Source organism: Odontesthes bonariensis, chromosome 10, assembly GCF_027942865.1.
Source record: "Odontesthes bonariensis isolate fOdoBon6 chromosome 10, fOdoBon6.hap1, whole genome shotgun sequence".
In the NCBI taxonomy this organism is placed as follows: Eukaryota; Metazoa; Chordata; class Actinopteri; order Atheriniformes; family Atherinopsidae; genus Odontesthes; species Odontesthes bonariensis.
The window spans coordinates 14,589,941-14,612,897 of NC_134515.1; the positions used below are offsets into that span (position 1 = coordinate 14,589,941).

General features: G+C 38.9%; 1 protein-coding gene across 1 annotated transcript; it reads left to right on the forward strand.

Annotated features, from left to right (window-relative positions):
• The first annotated feature begins 878 nt into the window (after nucleotides 1-878).
• Nucleotides 879-21,442, forward strand: kif5aa (kinesin family member 5A, a). The gene is made up of 29 exons (XM_075476391.1): nucleotides 879-1,485; nucleotides 6,214-6,301; nucleotides 6,393-6,466; nucleotides 6,818-6,922; nucleotides 7,192-7,240; nucleotides 7,415-7,470; nucleotides 7,574-7,661; nucleotides 10,634-10,758; nucleotides 10,969-11,073; nucleotides 11,648-11,796; nucleotides 12,354-12,502; nucleotides 12,645-12,823; nucleotides 12,975-13,043; nucleotides 13,223-13,429; nucleotides 14,067-14,213; nucleotides 14,355-14,543; nucleotides 14,791-14,908; nucleotides 15,045-15,106; nucleotides 15,411-15,520; nucleotides 15,696-15,797; nucleotides 16,083-16,143; nucleotides 16,239-16,310; nucleotides 16,502-16,606; nucleotides 16,934-17,150; nucleotides 17,313-17,487; nucleotides 17,786-17,865; nucleotides 17,984-18,023; nucleotides 18,292-18,377; nucleotides 18,785-21,442. The coding sequence occupies exons 1-28, from the start codon at nucleotides 1,357-1,359 to the stop codon at nucleotides 18,368-18,370; spliced, it is 3,129 nt and encodes a 1,042-aa protein (XP_075332506.1). The 5' UTR covers nucleotides 879-1,356; the 3' UTR covers nucleotides 18,371-18,377; nucleotides 18,785-21,442.
• The last annotated feature ends 1,515 nt before the right edge of the window (nucleotides 21,443-22,957 follow it).

The following is a 22,957-nucleotide window of genomic DNA, read 5'->3' on the forward strand; positions in this document are numbered from 1 at the left end:
TTCTGTACTACATGTGAGGATATGGACAAACGTATGACACACTTTAATCACATTGAAATATTTGCTTTTTTAACATATATATATTAGAATTTTGTGTTTTTTGTGGCTTTGAAATCGTCTTAGTCACACCCTGTTTGTGTTTTGTTTACTGGCACAAGTTGAGATTATTGATAGCTTTAGGATGTATTTTGGTACATTCAGGATGTATATAGATAGCTTTTGTATTTTCGTAGGTGTATATAACACCTGTATTCTCCATTTTTAGTTTTTGTTAAAGATGACAAATACATTTTCTTTAAAAAAAAAAAAAAGCTTTATAGTCCTTTTTTCCTTCATCAAGACTCCTGGTGAGCCTGTTTGCCTAATAAAAATAGTCTGTAAACTCATTTGGATTTGAATTAGATTCAATTTATATATATATATATATATATATATATATATGTGTGTGTGTGCGCCTTTTCTACTATGACAAGGTAAAATTTATTTTAAGTGCTTTATTGAGTGTTTCCAGAGGGGTAGACATTTTTATTGGGTGGAGTTTCATGTTATTAGTGTTGACACTGCTGCATCATCTTGTCTCTTCAAACAATGTAATGCACTTTCAAGGTAAGGCTGACACTCTTCTAATCAATAATCTCACAATCACTCCCTTCCCATAATGCGCTCACATATCCTCCAAGAAATTCAGCCAGGCTTTAGAAGAGGGTCTGATTGTGCTGTGGTGATCCCAAGGAAACACGAATATTTCATTCATTCCGTTCCATTGTGACGTGACACTTTTGGCCTGATGATGATGCTGAGGCTGTGGGTACCACTTTAAAGAAATGGATGCAGACCACGCCCTTCCGTAAACAGCCAATAGAGGGCGCTGTTGTGAGCAAAGCAGGCCTATTAAGCAGCAGCTTTACCTCACTGCCCTTCCAGCAGCATCTCACCTTCAACCGGCTACACGCACATCCGCCGACGCCCCTGAAAGAGAAAAACGAAAACAGGAGAGACAAACAGCGGAGAGACCAACAGAGGAGAGCGTCAACATCAGAGCCAACATCGTTAATTATGTAGGAGTTCGTTTTGCGAATTGACATCTAATTTACCCTATCCGCCTCACTGCGACACAGAAACACCAGCCAGCTGCGCACAAATTAATTGCACCTAGTTTCGGCCTGCCAGGATAAAACCGTCCAATCTCTCCATTGTCCTCAGAGTCCTACTGACGAAAAAGACGAAGTCTCCGCGCATCTCTCGTCGCTTACTTTGACAGTCGGATCAGGCCCCGGCCAGCGTTTGATCGTCTACAGCCTCAGCAGCATCTTTCCTCTCAACAGAAAGCAACATCATCCTCCCTCAATCTGCGCAATGGCCGATATCCCAGCGGAGTGCAACATTAAAGTACTGTGTCGCTTTCGTCCTCTGAACCAGTCGGAGATTGTACGAGGAGACCAGTTTCTCCCCAAATTCCAAGGAGATGACACTGTCGTCGTCGGGGTAAGTAAAGGGAGCCTCTTTGTTGTGCCACGCAGGCCCTTCATCAATAAATCATCAGCTGAGTGTATCTCACTAGGTTGCATATTGGCAGGACAATATGATGCAAATGTAAAAGATTTCATCTTGGTCCTGTCCTATTTATGGACATGAAATCACAAATAAACTGTATGATGGTTGTGTTGTGTAAATGCGCACAGTGGCCTCCTGCATCAGCTGACTGAGATCTGCACTGGGTATCTTATATATGAGGATTAGACAGGCCAATATTTAGGAGGAAAAAAATCACTAAAAAGATTTTTAGAAACTTTCTCTACAAAAACAAAGATGTCTGGATAATACATTCCAAACTGCATGTTGATGGCTTTATCTTTAAAATAGATAGGCCTTTAGTGTGGCCCTATGAGCAATTATTCATGGCACACAAACATCTTAAAGAACTTGCAGCTGTGCATTTATGCATTAATGTAAATTCAAGTATAAAGTCTTATTCATTCTGGTTGTTGTCACTAATTAGCCTCGCTCAGATTAACATTAACGTGGCCACAAAGAAAGCATTATTGCTTTTTATTCAGGTCTTCCCTATATTGGGTTCATTACTCAGCAGACACACATACTGGTGCTGCAGAGGTTGAGGTTTGGAGACAGATGGAGACTGTGAAACAGGGTGGAACCCCACCTGATTTTGGAGGGATGGAGTTTTGTTTACTTTAAAATTTAAGTCCATGCTTTTTTTTATTTTTAGGATGGATTTAATCATATGCACAGATATCCCGATTCAGTGTCTTATTCAGTAAGTTTGTTATGTCAACAGCTGTGGCATGTTTTCAGTTCATTTTCTATTGAATCAAACACAGAAAAACAGGATTTTTACATCCAACACTGGAAAACACAACAGTGCTAGTGTCATAAAATCCATTCAGTGGGAATATTGTAAAACAAATCAAACTGTTCAAAGAATGTTCTGGAAAGGTTAGCACAATAAAATAAATTTAATAAATAATTAAATAAAATTATATTTAGAAACACAAACAATAGAAAAATATTGAAAGAAATCTTGAAGACAGTCAAAAAACATTCCACTTCAACGTTATGTCAGAAAAAAAAAAGATTAAAGACATTTTAGAGAAAATCAGACTTGGCTATTTCCTTTTGGAATGAATCCTATCCCTTTGACCACATCCTGTCAGCGCAAATGAGGTCAAATGAAATTCCATAGGCCAATAGATCAGTTTCATTTGCCTGGTATCTCAAAATTGAACATGATTTAAAGAAACAAGAAAACAAACTGCTATTAAATGCGACATGCAGAAGGAGGAATCATGCTGAAATTACCCTCAGCATTAATGCAAATATCTCGTCCTGACCTTCTTTTCCCCTCCCTGAGTGGTGCTGCACAGTACACTCAGAAACCGATCCTCTAATTGCCTAAAGAGACAATCAATATTCATTCTGTGAGCTCCGTGGTGTTGCCTGACCTGCTTTCCCTTAGCTCTGGCTCCACCAGTCTTCTATCTGTGTTTAAATTTTACACCATTTCTTGTCTTGTCATGACGCTTCTCTCTCTGTCTTTTGTTCCTGCTTTCTTTGCTGTCATGTCATCCTGATCTCTTTTGTCCTCATTCATCACCTTTTTTTGTGTCTTTTAGCACATTTTATGTCCCTCCCTCTGTCCTCCCTCATTCTGGGACTGAATGTCTCTCTTTGGTAAATCACTCTGACATAGGGGCGGTCTGTAGATGAGTCAATTTGCTAATGACATTTAATACCGCTTGTGTTCTGGCAGCTAAATTTACTCTGTTGCATTGTGTCCTCTGTATCAGATTGGACTGTGACATTCAGGGGTTAGTGTAGTGATGCCTACAGTATGTGGGCTGAGTCACTCATCAGTGTACCATACAGTGACTGTCTTTGTTTCTTTTCTTTAGGAGAATTTGAAATAATTATAATTATTTGCTCATCCGTAGTGTCTTGGTTTATTTGGGGGGTTTGCTAGGGTATATCCTTGAAGTAAAAAAAGACAACATGATTTATCTCCTACTGTACACTGCAGTAAACTCTGTTTTAGATTCTGTCTCTTTAAGCGAGAACGTTGCTTAGATGAACATTAACTTAGTAACTTTTACCTTTTATTGGAATAGCTCAGGATTTTCAGACAAGTATTTGCATTCTTGTGTAAGGTTGATAAGCGATCCGAGTTAAGCGATCAAAGTCAGCGAGTCTGATAGCTTTGAAAATAGCTTGTCTGGATCTTGCTAAACATTTCAAAATGATCCTCTTAAGCTTTAGAAGTCATTGTGTCTGTTCAAGTAATAGTCTAATACACAACACATTTAAGACCACAGTTTGTTTGTTTGTTTGTTTTTTTTTGGGGGGGGGTTGTGTTTTTATTTGCAGGATTAAAACACTGTTTCTAGCAAGTTTTAGAGGTACTGCTTGGGGGACTTTTGTTGTGTAAAGCCTGCCTAACAAATGTTGTTACCTGTTATGTTTTTGTCTTATTCCTCAGCTATGGTGACATTTTAGTTTAATTCTTTTTGAGAAAGCGTACAGTCTCAGAATATTTACAGAAGTTTCTAGATATGTTTTTCCACTTTTGAGATAGGATGATGAAAGAACAGCATCTGCAAACCACTGAGTTACAGATGCCATAAAAATGGAAGTTCGTTAGGGGTGACAAGCTACACCTGGAGGCCCTCCATACAAGTCGTTTTATTGCACCTTGCAGGATAGATAGCCATTAATGAAAGGCCAAGGTTTCATACGACCGTTCCCACGTTAGATATAAAGCTAGTAATGGAAAAAGAGCACTTTAATAACCTTTGCCAGGTATCTAAAGTTTCCAGGTCCTGAATGAGATATGGCACTTACTGGCTGTGGGTAAGAAACACAGCAGAACTGCCTGTCTCACTCTCTGCTAATAGAATCTTTTTTGTTGCTGTATACTTACTCTCAAGAAGATAAAATCCTTGTTATGGAAAAAAAAAACCTGCAGAAAAAATGCTAACACTGCGGAATTTCCTACCCTCCAGCACCAGGGATAATTGAGGTACCACTGAAATTACATTAAGTTTAGCTATTTATTCATTCATTTGATCCATAAACTTCCATCGTAAGCACTTAAGTAAAATGCAACTTGACTTTATCCTTTGATCCTTGTTGACATTTTACCTCTGATGAAAGAGGCCTTTTCAGTTCAAAATAACTGGTGCACAATTTCAGGCATTTAAACTCTTGTGTGGTCATTGGCACATAGTTGTTCACATCACGTGTCAATAACACAACCAGCTGTTATGGGAGTTATTAGGGCTTGTTATGACCCTTAACTAGGAGTCTTGGGTAGCACGAGGTGTAACATCAAAGATGCTAGTAAACCACAAACCCCAGTTGAAACCGGTGAACAATCCAGGGTTCAGCGTAATTAATTTACAAATGACCAGTTCACAAAATTAACACAACTAAGGACCAGGAGCAACCAAATGAGTGTCAGGGTCTCCAAGCCCCCAAACAACAAGCAACCCCCCCACCCTCTCTCTGGAAATAAAATAAGCTCGAACCACATGTAAAATAGAACAACAATGCCTACACAGTTTGTCAGTCAGAGTGGTTAATTCTAAACATAAAATATCCAAACACAAGCTGAGCAGTGCTGTTCAGTGCAGCTAAGAATAAACTCGGGTATTTACACAAAGGAGACAAAACAATCCCTCCACAAGCACATGGCTCAAGACAGGAGGGTCAGATAATTAAGTTATCGGAGCCAATAATGGTGATGGTAACTCTGCGACGCCGTAAACAAGTAGTAATATTTACTGAGACAGTTACTGCGTAGTGAGTGTTGTTTATCAGATTTCACAAATTTGTCTCCTAGGCTTTTGCAGTCTGCATAACTCACATCTTCTAAGCGTGGACCCTGGACTCAACAACGTCAGTCCTTTCTGTTAGACACCGTACTAAACATCTATACCAGAGGCAGCTAAAGATGACTCATTTCAAATTAGCATACATCTTGTTTAGGATGTGGGGATGAGTCAGTCATTTTCAAGCATCAGAGGTTTCAGTAAGTCACTGACCACGTCACAGATCTAACATCATTTCCCAAAGTGTACAAATGACCTGACCATTTTTTTCCTTTATATATTCCCAGAGGGGCTGTTTTATATTTATTAATGTAATGTATTATTTGGCAGATTGTTATAGCCCTAATTTCTTTTATGTCAAGAATTAAATCCAATATTTCAGATCAGCCATAACATTAAAAACCACTGGTAAAGTAACGCTGCTCATCTTGTTAGAGTGCACTGTTCCACAGGGAAAACTTGCATCTTCGTATTCACATTGAAACTTTACAACAAAATAAAGATTTTTGCAGACCAGTCCCATCTGCTCCCAGTATGACAAAAGCACTCGCCGACAGTAGCAGCGGTGAACCTCACAAAAACTGCTCAAGAGCAGCTCAAAGAAACACAACAAATAGCCTGAAGTGTTCACCTGGCCTTTAAATTCACAAAATAATGTCCTGCTATCAGACATTTTAAGACACCCGCAGATGATCTTTGTCCACGTCCTGATTGGTCAGAGCCCTCTTGGCAGCATAAGGAGAATTTAATCAATATTGGCTTCATGGTCATTATCTTATGGTTGTTCAGTGTATTTTGAGTTATCATAAGAAAAAACTGTTTTGTAATTTGAGAAAAGGTTTTAAAAGGTTGTTGTTCATGATCTTCACAGGGGAGGTCCTACATGTTTGATCGTGTGTTTCCAACTAACACCACCCAGGAGCAAGTTTACAACACCTGTGCCAAGCAAATTGTCAAGGGTACGGTCAAACAGATGATTACATAAACTGACTTATTGGAACGTATGTGTACTTTTGCTAGAAATGATTTGTTGTTCTTATTTACCGACAGATGTGCTGTATGGGTACAATGGCACTATCTTTGCATATGGACAAACCGCCTCCGGGAAGACTCACACCATGGAGGTACAGTCTTCACAACAATTTAACTTTATTTCATCCAAAACTTATCATAATAAGGAGAATTCTTTTGTCTCTCAAACTGTTGGACGCTGGTTCTAATCAAATTAACGAAGTCCCCTTTCTAACAGCAGCTTTTTGCTTTTAATTGGTTTTAAATGAGAATTTGGCCTATGTTCATTGGTGCCATACAAGGATAATGTTGCTTCTTTTTTCTTCTTCATTGTTTTAAATCAGTGGACATTTTATGTGATTTTAAAGGCATTATTGCATTAAGGGTTGCATTATCCCTCAACTCTGGCTAGCTACTGGCTTCTTAACGAGGTTATGATTTCTGTCTGTAAAATCCTGTTTCAGGGTAAGCTGCACGACCCTCACCAGATGGGTATCATTCCTCGCATCGCTGAGGATATCTTCAATCACATCTTTGCCATGGATGAAAACCTTGAATTCCACATAAAGGTATGATATGTGAGGAGTTACATGGGTGGATGTATTGCTTTGTATCATGGGTCAAACGTGACACTGTGTTGGGCACAGTGGGGATAAAGCTTATTTAGCTCTGTTTTCATTTGATTAATCTATCTTCAGACTGATGACTCTGTTTCAGAGCAGAGACATGATGCTACTTTAAATAAAATGATATATTCAACTATAATATATTCTTCCATGTTTTTTAATATTTATTTATTTGTTTTTTCATCCATTCATTGATTGCTCTCCTCCAACAGGTTTCTTACTTTGAAATCTACATGGACAAAATCCGTGATCTCCTGGATGGTTAGTCCTAAACCAACAGACATTTATCAGAAGTGCTTTTTCATTTCCTACTATATTATATAAACTACGACAGCACTGGTGTAGATACCGTGCTTTTCAGATTTTGTTCTTTTAGACATATTTTAACATTAATGAATAACTAACAGTATTCTAATGTTTCTCTCTTTTTTTTAGTGACAAAAACCAACTTGTCTGTTCACGAGGATAAGAACAGGGTGCCATATGTCAAGGTTTGTGAAACAAGTGCTTTAAACTGTATTTTCTCTTATTTGATACAAATCTAACCATAATCTCTCTCTTGCATTTTTGTTTCGTCTCCTCTTATCTCCTAAGGGATGCACTGAGCGCTTTGTCTCCAGCCCTGATGAAGTCATGGATGTGATCGATGAGGGCAAAAATAACCGCCATGTTGCTGTGACCAGTGAGTTTTTATTTTTGAGTGTAGATTTAGCATCACAGGACAAACATACACACATAATACATGAATGTTCCAAGTCATGACACCAGTGTCTATATTTATTAGATTTTTCCCCCAAAAAATACACCCAGTACATCTTCTATCTTCTTAAAAATGAGGAGTTTAAGTCCTCTGGCGGCTCCTCTTTCACATCAGAGCACAAGCTGCAGTTTCTCATTTCTTCCAACATTAACACCTGCGACTTGTTACTAATGCATGAAATGACAACAGTGCTCATGTAGCTTATTATTGTTATGTAATCACCATCATTTTAAAGCTCCATTCAGACTCAAAAAGGAGGAAAGATTTTTAACTGATGACGTTGTTTGTAATGAAATTGACAGGGATACGATGGAGTGGGAGGAAATAGTGAGGCAGTACAACATTTTGGGCTAAATCCATCATTTCAGTGGAATCATTCCTTTTAACAGACATAAAAGATATCCTGCTTGATGCTTGATGGCACAGTGCATATTTTAGTAAACTGCTACATTACTGTTAGAAGACCTCAAAATAATAAAAACAATAAAAAGCTCCCATGTTGGTTAATTCTGAACTTTGTTTTGGTTCGAGTCCTGCTGACTTCCCTTGGGCGTCAGTTAGTTTATGGGACTTATGGCTCCAGTCCGGCAGCTTTACAGGTCAAAGTGATCCTTTTGCATGAGAGTGCAACATTTCTATCCCTGTAAACTTTTTACAGAAGCTTGATTCAATAAAGCTAATGCAGTAAACATTTGTCTTAGAACATTTGTGCCAGCCCAACTTTGGTTTCACTGAGGTCTCAGAGGCAAATGTTAAGGTAGATTTTATATAAGAAGAGAGATTTTAAAAAAATAAACTCACCCAAGAAATATCCCATTAACAATCAATACAGTGTATTTATATATGTGTGTGCGTTTCTCTGAGCCTTGCACTGACTCACTGTGTTTAAATCAAAAGAAGACTGATATAAAAGGAGCAAGATCAGATGAGCTTTGGGACTTTGTGTCACTGTTGCACAGACCTCCTTTCTTCAGCATTAGTGTCTTCTATTTGATCGCATTTTTGTGCGTTTGCTTGTCTTCACATCAGAACTTTCTGTTTTCAAACAATTTTAATCCTGATTTAGAATTTTTCCTCTGTAAAGTGATTGATTTTGGTTTTCTTTAATTGTTGGAAACAGGGAATCATCTGTGCTCTATCTTAGAAGCTTTTGGCACATGAATCTCAAATGAGAAAGGGGACTGACTCTGTTAAGGTGTAACCCTCACCCTTAACTGAAAGATCCACAATATGTTTGTTGAATACAATGATGAAGTAGAAATGAAAGAAGTCTTCTAAGTCAACTCAACAACAAACAGACCAAGACAGACGGAAACATATACAGACTCTTATTCTGAAGCCTATTTTTTTTATTCAACATATCATGTCAATCCGAAATTTAAACTTCAAGATGCATTTTTGTATTTAATTGCTCTTACATCAACTTAGTGAGAGTTCCTGATGCATGAGTGAAAATGATTGGAAATAAGACAGTCTTCTTTGCTGTTTTATTTAGCTCTTTAGAAGCATATAATATTTTGATGAGATGCTAAGCATAAACAAGTCAAATCTTCAAGGAATCCATTAATATAATGTCGACAGTATGTGTTTTGTCCATAGCAAAGTCTTCCAAACAGTATACATAAGGTAAATAAAAATGGACAGAATTCTTACTGATAATGAAATGTGTTTTTGCTCAGTAGATGTAATTCTAAACTATACCTCCTTAAGAAATACATTTTATGCAGACATCAACAATAACTCAGTGTTACACTAGCTGAGCTACAAAGTTTTATAGGCTATGAGACGTGTTGTAAAAACTTAGAGCTCAGACTGTCTGATGCAGTACACTGTAAAAGAACAAAGGTGTTTTAAATCAGCTAAGCAATGACTAGTCTCATACCAGAAAGGCCAATAAAATGCTGTCTGACCCAGCTTGTGCTCTGAATGAACATGCATAGTCCCTCTGTGCATGCAAAATCACCATAAATAGTGATTTTACCCTTTGGAAGCCAGGGCAAATTTCTCTACAAGAGAAGTTAGATAGATTGTATCTCATTAACAGAAGAGGGTTCAGAAATAATGGAGGCTGGTCTGCTCAATAATCCATAAATAAAGTATACTCTTTATATGTGAGAGCTTGATAACAACTAAAATTTATAATGATTCATCTAAGAAAACGGAAGGTATATAAGCAGCAGTGAAACAGATTTGCTGAAAGCTGCGTTCCTGAGCAGCACAGCATTGTCTGTTTTCAGTCGATGCCTGCTGACTCACTGTGCTGCAGCGCTGTGCTGATAGCAGTCTAATGGAGTGCCACTCTGCAGACACTGAGCTGATGCCCTCAGATATCATCTGCAGAGAAACCTGAACTTTCTGTCTGAGAGGAGGTCCCATTAGGAGAGTGATTTAGCAGACTGATGCCCATTACCTGCATGCTGTGAAATGGTTACATCATCCTTATGCAGCATCAGCTTGGTTGGATGACAAAAAATGTGGAACATTTCAAATTCACCCCCTAAATAGCACTGCGTAAGTCTCCTCTAGGCCAGACTTTCTTGTAATCTTTGGAAGTGATCTTGATAAATAGCTCAGCAGGCTTTCTGAATGTCTTTTAAAGTCTTTCTTTGGACATTGGCTGCTTTTTTACTAATTTTCAGTACAGTGCTTGTACCTGCCTGTTTTCAGAGGAATGTTTTTTTTTGTTTTAATTATTCAAGAATACAAAAGTCACCTAAATCAAGGGATGATAGGCCTTGCAGTTGTGGAGATGATACTGACTCCATATGAGGATATTTTCAATTACAAGGGTTAAACATATTCTTAGTTTAAAGATTAAGAAATTATAATTTATTCATTCATATCATTTATATCAGTATTACCTCCCTGAGTGTTTGTTGCCCCTGTCTCTGCAGACATGAATGAGCACAGCTCTCGCAGCCACAGCATTTTCCTGATCAACATCAAACAGGAACATGTGGAGACAGAGCAGAAGCTGTGTGGAAAACTCTACCTGGTGGATCTGGCTGGTAGTGAGAAGGTAGGACACACGCTGAGTCAGACACTGTTTATATACCAACAACAGCTCAGTTGCTTAATGCAATCACACGTGAATAATTAGTGATTTTTTTTTTTTTTTACAGTTGGTATAACCACATAGTTTATACATATGCTTCAGCACTTTAGTCAGTGTTTATACATTTTTCAATCATGCACATTATCTGTCATGTTTGTTCCTTCTTGACTCCAGGTCAGTAAGACCGGAGCTGCAGGGTCTGTCCTAGACGAGGCTAAAAACATCAACAAGTCTCTTTCTGCTCTTGGAAATGTCATCTCTGCCTTGGCTGAAGGAACGGTAAGTGGCCAAAAAACAAAAAAGGTCCCATTTAATTTAATTCTTCTGAAGCTTATTTTATTGTAGAAATTAGATTTTTACATGAATTAGATTTTTTTATTTTTTTTTAAACTATTTTTATATCCATTTCTCCAGTTAGAGTTGTCCCCCACTGTGTTCTGAGTTCTCTGTCTGTTAACTTGAGCAGAACCTGCACCCTTCATTCATTTCAGCCACCTCAACAGTTTAGACCATGGCATGACAGAACAATCAACTAATTGTCAAATTATCTGGCTGCAGTATAATCAATCTGCCATGTTTGACTACAGTTCCAGGCTTTGTTAGGAGTCCAAGCTGCAATCATTTTGGAAAACAGAACATTATGCTGGCTTTAATCTATTGATAAATCTAAAGAATTCCAAAAGTCCAGCATTTCTTTTAGTTTTGTTTGCTTGAATTGTCTTGATTTTTACCCTTCTTCCACTATCTTTAATCACCTTCTTTTTTTGTGTTGTGTCATCCTCTTTCATCCTCTTTCCATTGCTGCTTTTATCATCATCATCATTATCATCAACCCACCTTCTGTCTCCTGCAGAAATCTCACGTTCCATACCGTGACAGCAAAATGACCCGCATCCTGCAGGACTCCCTTGGTGGGAACTGTCGCACCACCATGTTCATCTGCTGCTCTCCCTCCATCTACAATGAGGCCGAGACCAAATCAACTCTGATGTTTGGACAACGGTAGATATTTCTTTGAAACTACGGATTGAGATATTTACTTCAACATGAAGCAAGAAAACAAACAGAATAGTTTTATCTTTGCTGATTATTACACACTTACAAAATTTCAGTTGTATGATTATAATTTAACCTCGTGAAAACAGGGCATAGTTATGGCCTGCATTTCAATAATGTCACAGGAATGTAAAGTCACATTCATGTTTGATAGCAAAAGAACATTTAAACATTTGCAATGAACTTGAAAAAGGGCCCTGAAGGCTTTGAGGGGTCAGAAGACCAAATTATTTCTTGGTATATGAAATAATGGGGCATTAACTTTTTTTTTAATCTCTAAACTCTTTTTGGTTGTAATTTCTCATACTTTAATGTCATTCAGTACAACTCTGAATCAGACATCCTCAAAACATTATGAGCCCTCATCATAATAACTTAAAATGTAAAGCACATTGATTTGCCTGTGGTATGAAATGCGCTATATAAATAGATATGCCTTGCCTTGCCTTGCCTTAAAATGAACTCACATTTTCCCCAGTAACTATCTGTTTTTGCTGTAACAGTGCCAAGACCATCAGAAACACTGCCTCCATCAACCTGGAGCTGACGGCAGAGCAGTGGAAGAAGAAGTACGAAAAGGAGAAGGAGAAGAACAAGACCATGAAGGAAACCATTCTGAGGCTGGAGACAGAGCTCAACCGCTGGAGAAATGGTGACATTTAACATTTTTCTGATTTCTATTAGAATCCTTGTTTTTGACTCCAACTCTTCTGTTCAAACCTTGGAAGTAAAACTGCAATATTCTCATCCATTTGTTCCTCTGTCCTTTTTTTCTGCTCACTCATCCCCCTCAGGAGAGAAAGTGCCTGAGACAGAGCGGACCACGTCTGACGTGGTGACCCGTATCGAGTCTGTGGAGGAGCGTCCCATTTTGGACAATGACACCTCGTCCATCGTGGTCCGCATTTCCGAGGAGGAGCGGCAGAAGTACGAGGAGGAGATCCGCAAGCTGTACAAGCAGCTGGATGACAAGGTTGAAACACACAAGCAAAACTTCTAGTTATCAATGCTTCATTCTCCAGTTTCCTTCTCTATTGCTTGAAATAGTTTAGTACGTTTTGGTAACCCAAAGGTAATTCTCTCTAATAAGGTTTGAAATTTATGATACCATCTTGTTTATGCAGGATGATGAGATCAATCTGCAGTGCCAGCTGGTGGAGAAACTGAAGCAGCAGATGCTGGATCAGGACGAGGTGAGAAAACACAAACTCATTCACACATACAGATACACACTGCATGCACACACATTGTGTCTAAGACAATTCTAATTCTGAATTTTAGCTTGTAAAAAGCTCGTCATTTTAGAAATAATGTGATTCTCCACAACTGTTTTATTTTTTCTGCCGGTTTCCCTCTCTTTTCTTCCCCTCAGCTCCTGGCCTCCTCCAGGGGTGATGGGGACAAGGTCCAGGCTGAGCTCGGCAGACTGCAGGTAGAGAGCGACTGTGCCAAGGCTGAGGTGAAGGAGGTCCTTCAGGCTCTGGAGGAACTGGCCATCAACTATGACCAGAAGAGCCAGGAGGTGGAGGAGAAGGGTGTGCAGAACCAGCTGCTGGCTGACCAACTGGCCCAGAAAATGGTAATTTTTTAGAGTAGTGTGATCCGTAGTCTGAGACAACAAAATGGGAACTGAAATCAGAGACAGGAGGTGGAACAGAAGGATGCTCTTGCTTGCTTGTGGCACCACAGAGACAAGCACCTGTTGTAGCAGCACATTTTCCATGAAAGAAAAAAGCTGCAAGAATGCAATGAAAAGTAGATACTAGACCAAAAACAAACAAACAAAAAAAATTATCATTTAATATAGAGAAAATGTTTGTTGTCATATTTGTTTAATTGTGTGTCAGGTTAAAATTTTGTCTATAAAGTTTGAAACTTCCGTTCTTTATGCGTACCTTTTTGCAGTAATTGCAAATATTTTTTAATACTGCAGAATTTGATGCCGCCAATTGATGGCACTAAAGCAAAATGATTTTTAAAAACTCAGTCTGACTCACTTGATAATTTCCATAAATATAACCCTGATACAAAACTTTAATCTCGACATTCTTCAAAATCATGCTCGCTTTCAGCAAAATTGTAGTTAATTTAATGTCTTCTAATGCAGATCTAGAGATCTGCATTAGAAGACAGATCTGAGTAAATCTGTATTAGTGCTCAGACAAAGCTTTTCTTCAGCTCAACTGCTTTCCACGTCCTTTCTCTCTGTTTTACAGGCGAGTCTAATGGAGCTGGAGGCAGAGCTTTCTCGTATGCAGGAGTTGAGCGGTCAGCAGAGGAAGCGCATCGCTGACGTCCTCAATGGGCTCATGAGGGACCTCAGCGAGTTCAGCACCATCGTGGGCAATGGGGAGATAAAGCTGGTGAGCAGGATTCCAGGACTGAAAGACACTTCATTTAGAGGACATACAGGACAATTAAACATAACAGACTGTGTGTGTTCTGATTGGTTCTCCTGTGTTCTGTTGAGTTGAAAATGTGCTTTATTTTTCTTCAAACTGCAGCCGGTGGAGATTAGCGGTGCCATCGAGGAGGAGTTCACTGTGGCTCGCCTCTACATCAGCAAGATCAAATCGGAGGTGAAGAGCATGGTGAAGCGCTGCCGCCAGCTGGAGAACATGCAGCTGGAGTGCCACCGCAAGATGGAGGAGACCGGGAGGGAGCTCTCCTCCTGCCAGCTCCTCATTTCTCAGGTAAGAGATGTGGGGAGAGAGAGGAGAAGAATTAGACACGGTAAAATGATGCAGGGGTGTAGTTATTGGTTGATACGTAAATGAAAATGAATTAAAGAATAAACAAACAAGATGAAGGAATAGATGGAAAAAAAGTAACAGAGCTGAGCAAATATGAACAGATGGAATGATGAAATCTTTCAATTTTGAGTGGTCATGGTTGGGTTTTTAGTTCTCTGATGTTTTGTGGGTGTTTGTGTTTGTACAGCACGAGGCTAAGATCCGCTCTCTGACGGAGTACATGCAGAGCGTGGAGCAGAAGAAGAGGCAGCTGGAGGAGAGTCATGACTCCCTGAGCGAAGAGCTGGCTAAGCTTCAAGACCAGGGTAACACACACACCACACGTATACACACACACAAAAAAAAAACAGTCTGCAATATAACGATCTGTGAGAAAAGCATTTCTTTAAGCTGCTGTGCAGGTCGTTACTCTAAATACTGTCTTTCTGTCACTTTGACCAGATAATTCTCTGCTTGAAGAGAAGGATGGAGAGAAGGGGGAGACTGAGGATGGAAATGTGAAGGTAAGAGGATTTTTTATGTCGTACACCGGGGAAATATCTGGCTTTTGTATCCGTTCACATTGGGGCACATGCAAAGAGCTTGTTATTCAGATCTAACTCATTTCTGTTGTTTCATGCCTTGTGCTTTTGTGTTTGCCATGTGGATTTTCCATATTGTTTCTGCTCCAAAGAGGGCTCCTGAGTCTCTGTTGTTACATCAGAATGTTCTCAAATTATGTGGTTTTGTACTCTCTTTATTACTTAATTTTCTAGAGCATATAAAGGAGATTTTTCTAAACATTTGTCTTTTTTTTAAAACTCTCAGAAAGCTATTCGTCAGCAGGGGGAGTCTCACCGCGGCCTCCATCACAAGCAGCTGGCCCACCTGCGGGATGAGATCAATGAGAAGCAGAGGATCATCGATGAACTCACTGAGTCCGTGATCACCCGAATTTTTCTTTCATGTGATCATTTTCTAATTGTTGATAAGCTATTACTTTCATTGTATTTACCAAAAGTTAGCTCTGTACTTAAAATGAGCAGTTTTTTTGTTTTAATGTCATTTCTTCCCTTTCCCCGGAACATGTGTGTTGATGCTTCTCCCCTTCAGTCGTAACTCCAAGCTTGAGCTGGAGCTGGCTCAGGTGCGTGCCGACTTTGCGCGCCTGAAGAGTCAGGACAGCACCAAGAGTGAGCGCCTGGAGGAGCTCTCGTAAGTGTTGAGGACTATTTTCCTTAAAATAGACCACGAGACAGTGACTCAAACAATATTTTTGATATGGATTGCAAATGAGTGTAAGATGGAAATTTTGTAAATCAGAAAATGATTGCTTTGGTGTTCATTTCATGATAACTTTACTAGAGCACATAAAATACTTGAGGATAGTTGACTGACTTTATTTTGCTTTCTCCAGCAGAGGGCACTAAAAACCACACATAGATATCTAAGTGCTCTGTGTACAAAAATGTATTTCTTATTTGTACTTGTTTCTGTCAGATTCCTGCATGAGCGTCATGAGCAGACCAAACAGGACTTGAAGGGTCTGGAGGAGACTGTCGTGAGTAGAACAGACACCATGGCCCTCCTCCTCCTCATGCTTCCCATAATCAAAAGTCGCCTCCGTAACCTCCAGTCCAAATGTCTGTCTTTCAGGCCCGCGAACTCCAGACCCTCCACAACCTGCGCAAGCTGTTCGTTCAAGACCTCACGTCGCGGGTTAAAAGAGTAAGGAGTCCTCATTCATTAGGAATATGGGACTTGAATATGCCATAAGCAACATCATTCTCAGTCTCCATAATCCTCTTGTTTTTTAGGATTTACGCATGAAAAGTCACATTTTTAGTAAACTAGACACAATGATTAAACAGAAGCTCTTGTAAGAAGGTAACACCACCATTCAAAACACTTCTCTGCAGAGTTCCGAAATGGAACCTGATGATAGCGGGGGGTCTAGCACCCAGAAGCAGAAGATTTCCTTTCTTGAGAATAACTTGGACCAACTTACAAAGGTTCACAAACAGGTGAGTAACACATAGAAGTGTGACCAACAATAACTACTGGAGATGTGCGCATGGTTTGCTTAATATCTAAAAACTAAAATCTATTGATGTTTATCTAATGATGTTTTCAGCCCAACAGTCTTTTTTTTTTTTTAAAACACACACAATTTAATCCAAAATAAGCTGTGAACTTCTGGATAAAATAGTGCATATCTTTTTCTCTGTGGCTGGTAAAGAGGAGCACAATGTTGGAAGTGATCAATTTATTAGGTTTTATTAGGTTTTTCTTTATTTTCAAATGTGGCTACATATTTTTCTTCTCGTCTTCTTTTTCTGTCTTCCATCCAGCTGGTTCGTGACAATGCAGATCTGCGTTGTGAGCTTCCAAAGCTGGAGAAACGTCTTCGGTCTACTGCTGAGAGAGTTAAGGCCCTGGAGACTGCACTGAGGGATGCCAAAGAAGGTGCCATGATAGACCGCCGCCGCTACCAGCAGGAGGTCGATCGCATCAAGGATGCCATGAGGTCTAAGAATGCTTTGCGGCGCCCCCATGCAGCACAAATCGGTACATACTGAATCCATTCGCTGATACTTTACATTGTTGTTTTTGGAGAACAGGAATTCTTGTAGAGTAGTATCTGAAATGGATCTATTTGATTTGCAAGAACAATGAACCAGTTTTATTCAAAATGTACCCTAACCTTACATAACTTTGTCACCCTGACAGCAAAACCAGTGAGACCAAAGCAGCTGCCTGTTTGCTCACCTACAAGCCCATTCTACACTTACATCCGTGCCACTGAACAAGGCAACACCTACAGCAACGCCCTCTTTCAGACTAATGCCACACAACAGAGTAGCTCCACCGTCAGCTGCAACCCCAATTCTGTTCAGACTAACTCGTGAGTTTAAATCATGAAAGCCTTCTTAAATAGAAAATCTTGTTGTATTTAGGGATTATATTTCAAAATTAAACAATAACATTGGGCATATCAGCTGTATGTAATATTTATTCCCAGACAGTTCAGTCTATTCAAATATAATGTACAATATGTATGTGTAAATGAGAAGAACGATACGTGAATTTGATTAGATCCTAAAACTAGACCTGATGAGGAGATCTTACCAGTCATCTTTACTCGTAATGTCACATGTTACTCTGTGTCTAACTGTGTGTTTTACCTCTGTGGTGTTTTACAGAGTTTCCACAGCACTGGGCTACAGAGCAGGAAGATATAATGGAGACACACTGGAGTCCTTCCCACTCAACATTGACAACGGTAAGTACAAGAGCACAAACATCTAAATGTGTCTGTATAGTATCTATTAGAATAATCTCGCTTGTAATTTTGTTTGAAAGTATGAGAGCTCATTAAACTGCTGTTTTATCTCCAACAGGCAACAACATCAGCGAAATCAGAGATATAAACGATAACAGGTGAGAACGTCTGGTACAGTTGATATTAAAAAGCAAACAGAAACATTCTCAGTAATTTTAGTGTCTGTAAGAGACAAGTAAGAGAGAGTGAGTTTGTATTGGAACCTTTTAAAATGAGATTAAATAGAAAAAAAAACATTCTGTTCATGATATTATCAGATTTGTAGCTGCACCTCCAGAAACCATTATTTCATTAAATGTCCAGCAGAATAGAGAAATGAGAAGAAATATTATCTAGTTGATTGTGTGCGTCTGTGTGTGTTAACAGGAGTGATGTTCACTGTGGCAGTGAGGTGGACGATTCAAACAGGCACTACATCGTTCAGCAGGAAACTGCTGCAAGTTAATGTGATGGTAATGAACAAACTACACTGAATCATGCACACACATATCCCCGTTCTTCTAATTTTTCAATACATTGAGTGTATTGCTTGTACCTAAACCAATCTGAAGTGTAAATGAATCAGGTTCATTGACAGCGGTTCTTATGTCAAGCAAAAGAAGGAACTCAGAGAGCTTAAAAAACTATTAACACCAGAAGAGGAAACCAGTGTCTCCCTTAAAGCTTGAAAATTAGTTAATAAACTTGTGATATTATTTGTAAAATTCACATCATATTTATAAAACATGTTACAAAAAAAAAAACAACAGTAACAACAGGGTCCTGTATTAACAAAACATTAGAAATTTTAGTCATAATGATTTCATCAAATTATTAACAGATTTTGTCAGTGACAACTTCCTCTACTGTTTCTTTGCAGAAGACGACCAAATACTGTACCCCTCAAAGGACCCTCCCCTTCTATTTGCATGCAGCCTTCCCCCCTGTCCTTCCACTGCATCACCAGTGAAGATGACGATGAAGATTTGTCTCTAGTCTTCTAGTTAGATGAAACCCATTCTGCTCCTATGGTGACCAGTCTTGCGCTCAGATTTGGGCGTCAGTCCTTTCAAGTTCAGTCAGAACGAAAAGTGAGTTCAATTTTAGTTCATTTAAATAACTCAACCCAAACTAAATTACCATATTGATCCCTCAGCTGATCAGCGGGTCAGCAGATACCACTGATTACATCCCGAGGTGGTTGAACTGAAACGGAGCTGACCCCCTTCCTGATCGCCTGGTACACACATGTTGTAAATAATAGTGCTGTATACTCCAGTAGAGGTTTTTGACCAGCAACTGTTTGTGTGAATGCACAGCTTCCTCCGTCCCCTACACATATTTTTTTAAGGGCATCATGTGGGCGACAGACTGTAAGCAGTTATGACCTTTATCTCTGTCGTAAATAAGAGTGTATAGTGTGTAACACCAGCTTGTAAGAGAAGCCCCACACTCTTCATGCATGTCGCTTAGCGGGTAGGCTTTCAAACCTTTGCATGTGTCATGATTCCGGTCTGGAGCTGGTATGCTGCGAGAGAAGTCTGATTGACTTCAACAGATGCCAGAAATGGAGAGAGCTGGTTTCCCTTTATCATGATACTGGTCCCAGTGCTGTACATTTTTCTATTTAAAGTCATTTTGAATGCAAATCTTAGTTGTTGACTTTCATGCAGAAAAAAAAACAAAGCAACATCTCGATCTCCTGTTGAAATAAGGAGTTGTAACAGAAGTGAGGAAAACCCAGCTCAGGCTTGCAGTTGTGTTGATGAAACCTTTTGTAGTTGCTTTGACGCTGTGATGTTGCAGCTTTATGTTGCCAGTGTACATTCCCTGCATTGCCTACACATCATTTTGAGTCTTCTTACCAAGCCTTAACGTGAATTGATATCTCACAATCAAATTAACATGCTGTCCTTTGCATACATTTGTAATTACTACCTCTAGAGCAGCTTATTGTATACGCTTCTTACAGTATACACAGATATCATCCTGTCAAGTAAGAGCTGATCTGAGAGTTTCTACAGTTGCAACTTGACAATACGAGGACATGTTTGTAGATTTGAATGCTCTAATCAGAGCTGTAGTTGTCATCTCCTGCAGTTTCATTCATGCATATTTTCGTTATTACGGGATCAGAGCTTGGCAAAAAAGGGGGCTTGCAAAAATGTCTCCATGAACCACATTAACAGAAGTCCTTACACTTTAATCCTTTGTCACCAAATTTAAAGTTACATATTTGTATGCTTGCCCTATAAATCTGGATTTGTATATCGAAGCAGAGTATCTTTTTTAGGCTGTATGGATGCCATTTAGTGGCTCAGTGCTTTTGTTCAGATCCATCTTATGTCCGGTGATTCAGGTGTGTCCCCAGCTCTGCAGCCACCAGTCTGGGACACTGTGACAGAAGCTTGTAACTGGTTGTCAAGTCGTACCGCTATTCTTCTGTGAAAAATCCTGACCAGCCAATCAGGATAGAAGAAAGCTGCATGTCAGAGGAGGGCAGTTTATAAATAGATATGTTTGCACTGAATCACTGAATCTTAGGACAAACTAGACCAAAAGCATGCAGCAGCACAGCCACTCAAGTTTTGCCTGCACACTTAAGTGTGAGAAAGAGTTGATTCTGTGTTTGATTTATATTTTTTGTTTACCATTAATCATAACTGATGTGGATCTGATCTAGCTCCTCAAAGTTTAAAGAAAAATCTGTTAGAGTTTACACAATTAAATCTTGATTTTCAGATTTGGAAATAGTTAAATACAGTATATGAAGTTTGATTTGTTAAATTAATTAACTGGACTTGTTCTTTGTGTTAGCCCAACAGGATCCCAGCTTGTAACATGTGAGACCCTCTCCATTCATGTGACCCCTATCATCCTCATTTATTACAGCGCCATTGGGCCTGATGCTCTTAATGGCATTAACAACATCTCAGGGCTTGACATTCACAATCATTGCAACCACGTGTCACCACCATTGTCTTCCTCCTAAACCATGTGATTGCTAATGAACAATCAGGTCTATGTCTCCTTTTTAAGGCTAAGCAAAGGAACGGGGTGACAAATGTGATATTACAGAAAATTGTACATATATAAACGGTAACACCTTCATTCTAACATGTGACTTCTAAGCTGAAGTAACCTCTCAGCAGCACCTGGTCAGACCCTACTGTACAGGTTCAAACAGACCCTCTATTTGACATCCTATTTTATTTTTAAGAAATCTGCATTAGGGGGGAGTATGCACTATGTTGTCACCTGCTGTTTCATTGTCTGATTTCAACATATCTGAAATACATGTGCTATATATTGTTAATCTTGTAAGTAAAAGGGCGTGTCATGACACCATAAGATGCACGCTAACCTTGTTCAGAGAAATGCTTCTTTTATTTATCTCTCTATGCTTACACTGTAGCGTCAACATGATTATGTGAATAATCACCCTGCAGAATATCTGTATATATAGACTCATCATTATGCTGTACTGTATGTGAACCTCTGTGTTGTAGTAAAAACTTCAATAAACCTGTAAAAAGTAGTTTGCTGCATCGAATCATTTGGAGTCAGAAAATAGTTTGAATATAGCAGAGAAGAAAGTAATATAAAGAAAAGAACTGTGGTGTTTAACAATGATGCCCTCACTATCAGATGAAGATGGTTTCATCTAGTGAATGGAGTTTAACTCATCTTTCAGCACATCTTCTTCAAGAAAAATCAGCTGCCATCAACTATATAAAAACATGAAATGCATGCACATGTCCCAGCTCACAGCTTCATTTTTTTAACTACCAAGAGAGAAAACTGATTGAATTTCTATCAGAGACTGCTGGTGAGTAGATTACATCCTGTCTGCTGCTATTACAACCTCTGACCTAAAGAGGAACTTGATATTCAAATTGGATATAAAAGAGACTTCTGTGAAAAAGGATTATATGAAAATGTTGTTAGCAGCAGAAAGGCAGCAGAGAACAGCAAGATTTAAATAGTAAATAGAGAAGATTTTACATCTAAATCAGCACATTTTATCAAAGAAGAATACACGTTTGAATGTTGAAAGTAAAGTCATGTTAATATGTATGAATATTTTACTGTTACTCTACACCTTTCAGACTCAAACATTAACTTCATTATTCCTTGTGTTGTTGTTTAGAAGTGCTTTGTACTCTACATGACCGTGGCTATCACCAGCATTCGTGAAATTCTGCTGAAGTCATTGAAGCCCACTCTGTAAAGGGACTTCCTTTTCGTCCTCTTATAATAAGCTACTCTGTATCTTTCCCACGAGAAAGGAAGCATTGATGTAAACAGCAGTGGCGTGTGAAGCATCTTCAGACCACTGTGGGTGTGTGTCTGTATATACCCATATGCATGATGTACTAACTGTATAGCAAACCTTCAATTCATATGAGATGATCATGCTGGGAGTAAAAGCCCATTTAATTTTTAATCTATGAAAGACTGTAGTTTTTTTTCATAGTTATTGGGAGGTATAGAGTTTGTTAGATAAGAACAATATAAATGTTTTGGAGAGGCTAAGCCAGAGTTCAGACCTCAATCCATTCAAGAGCTTTGGCAGCTAGGGAGGCTTCCAACCTCAAAAATATAGATCATGCAGAGGAGGACTGGTCCAAACATCTGCAAAAATCAAATTAGAATAAACTATCTGATCAGCGTGATGGCAAAGAAAGGTGTTTTCACACAAATTAATCTAAAGACAGAAAACTAAGAAAAGTTATATTTTCCTCATGAAAATATTTAATTCAACTGCATATTTTATCATTTGTTAAAGTCATTTCAAGCCAGAGGTAACTTTAAGATCAGACAGAATTAACAATACCACATTTTATTATGAATTAGGTTTAGCTCTATTGTACATTGGACAGTCTTAACCGGCTTTATTTTACCAGATTAAAGTGATCAAATCCTTTCTAGATGGACTTTTCACAGATTTTTAATAAACATCGTTAACTATCTTTGTACTTGCACTTGTTTGTGGTAGCCTATGAATATAACAGCTACCTTTAGAGTAACAACATCACACAACAACCAAGGA

What these genes read in the sequence shown, in the direction of transcription:
- kif5aa (XM_075476391.1), top strand. Translation starts at nt 1,357, where the DNA reads ATGGCCGATATCCCAGCGGAGTGCAACATTAAAGTACTGTGTCGCTTT. An exon ending in ACAGGGTGCCATATGTCAAG is followed by an intron (nt 7,471 to 7,573) that starts GTTTGTGAAACA and finishes TTATCTCCTAAG; the next exon opens with GGATGCACTGAGCGCTTTGT. An exon ending in AATTCTGTTCAGACTAACTC is followed by an intron (nt 17,488 to 17,785) that starts GTGAGTTTAAAT and finishes GGTGTTTTACAG; the next exon opens with AGTTTCCACAGCACTGGGCT.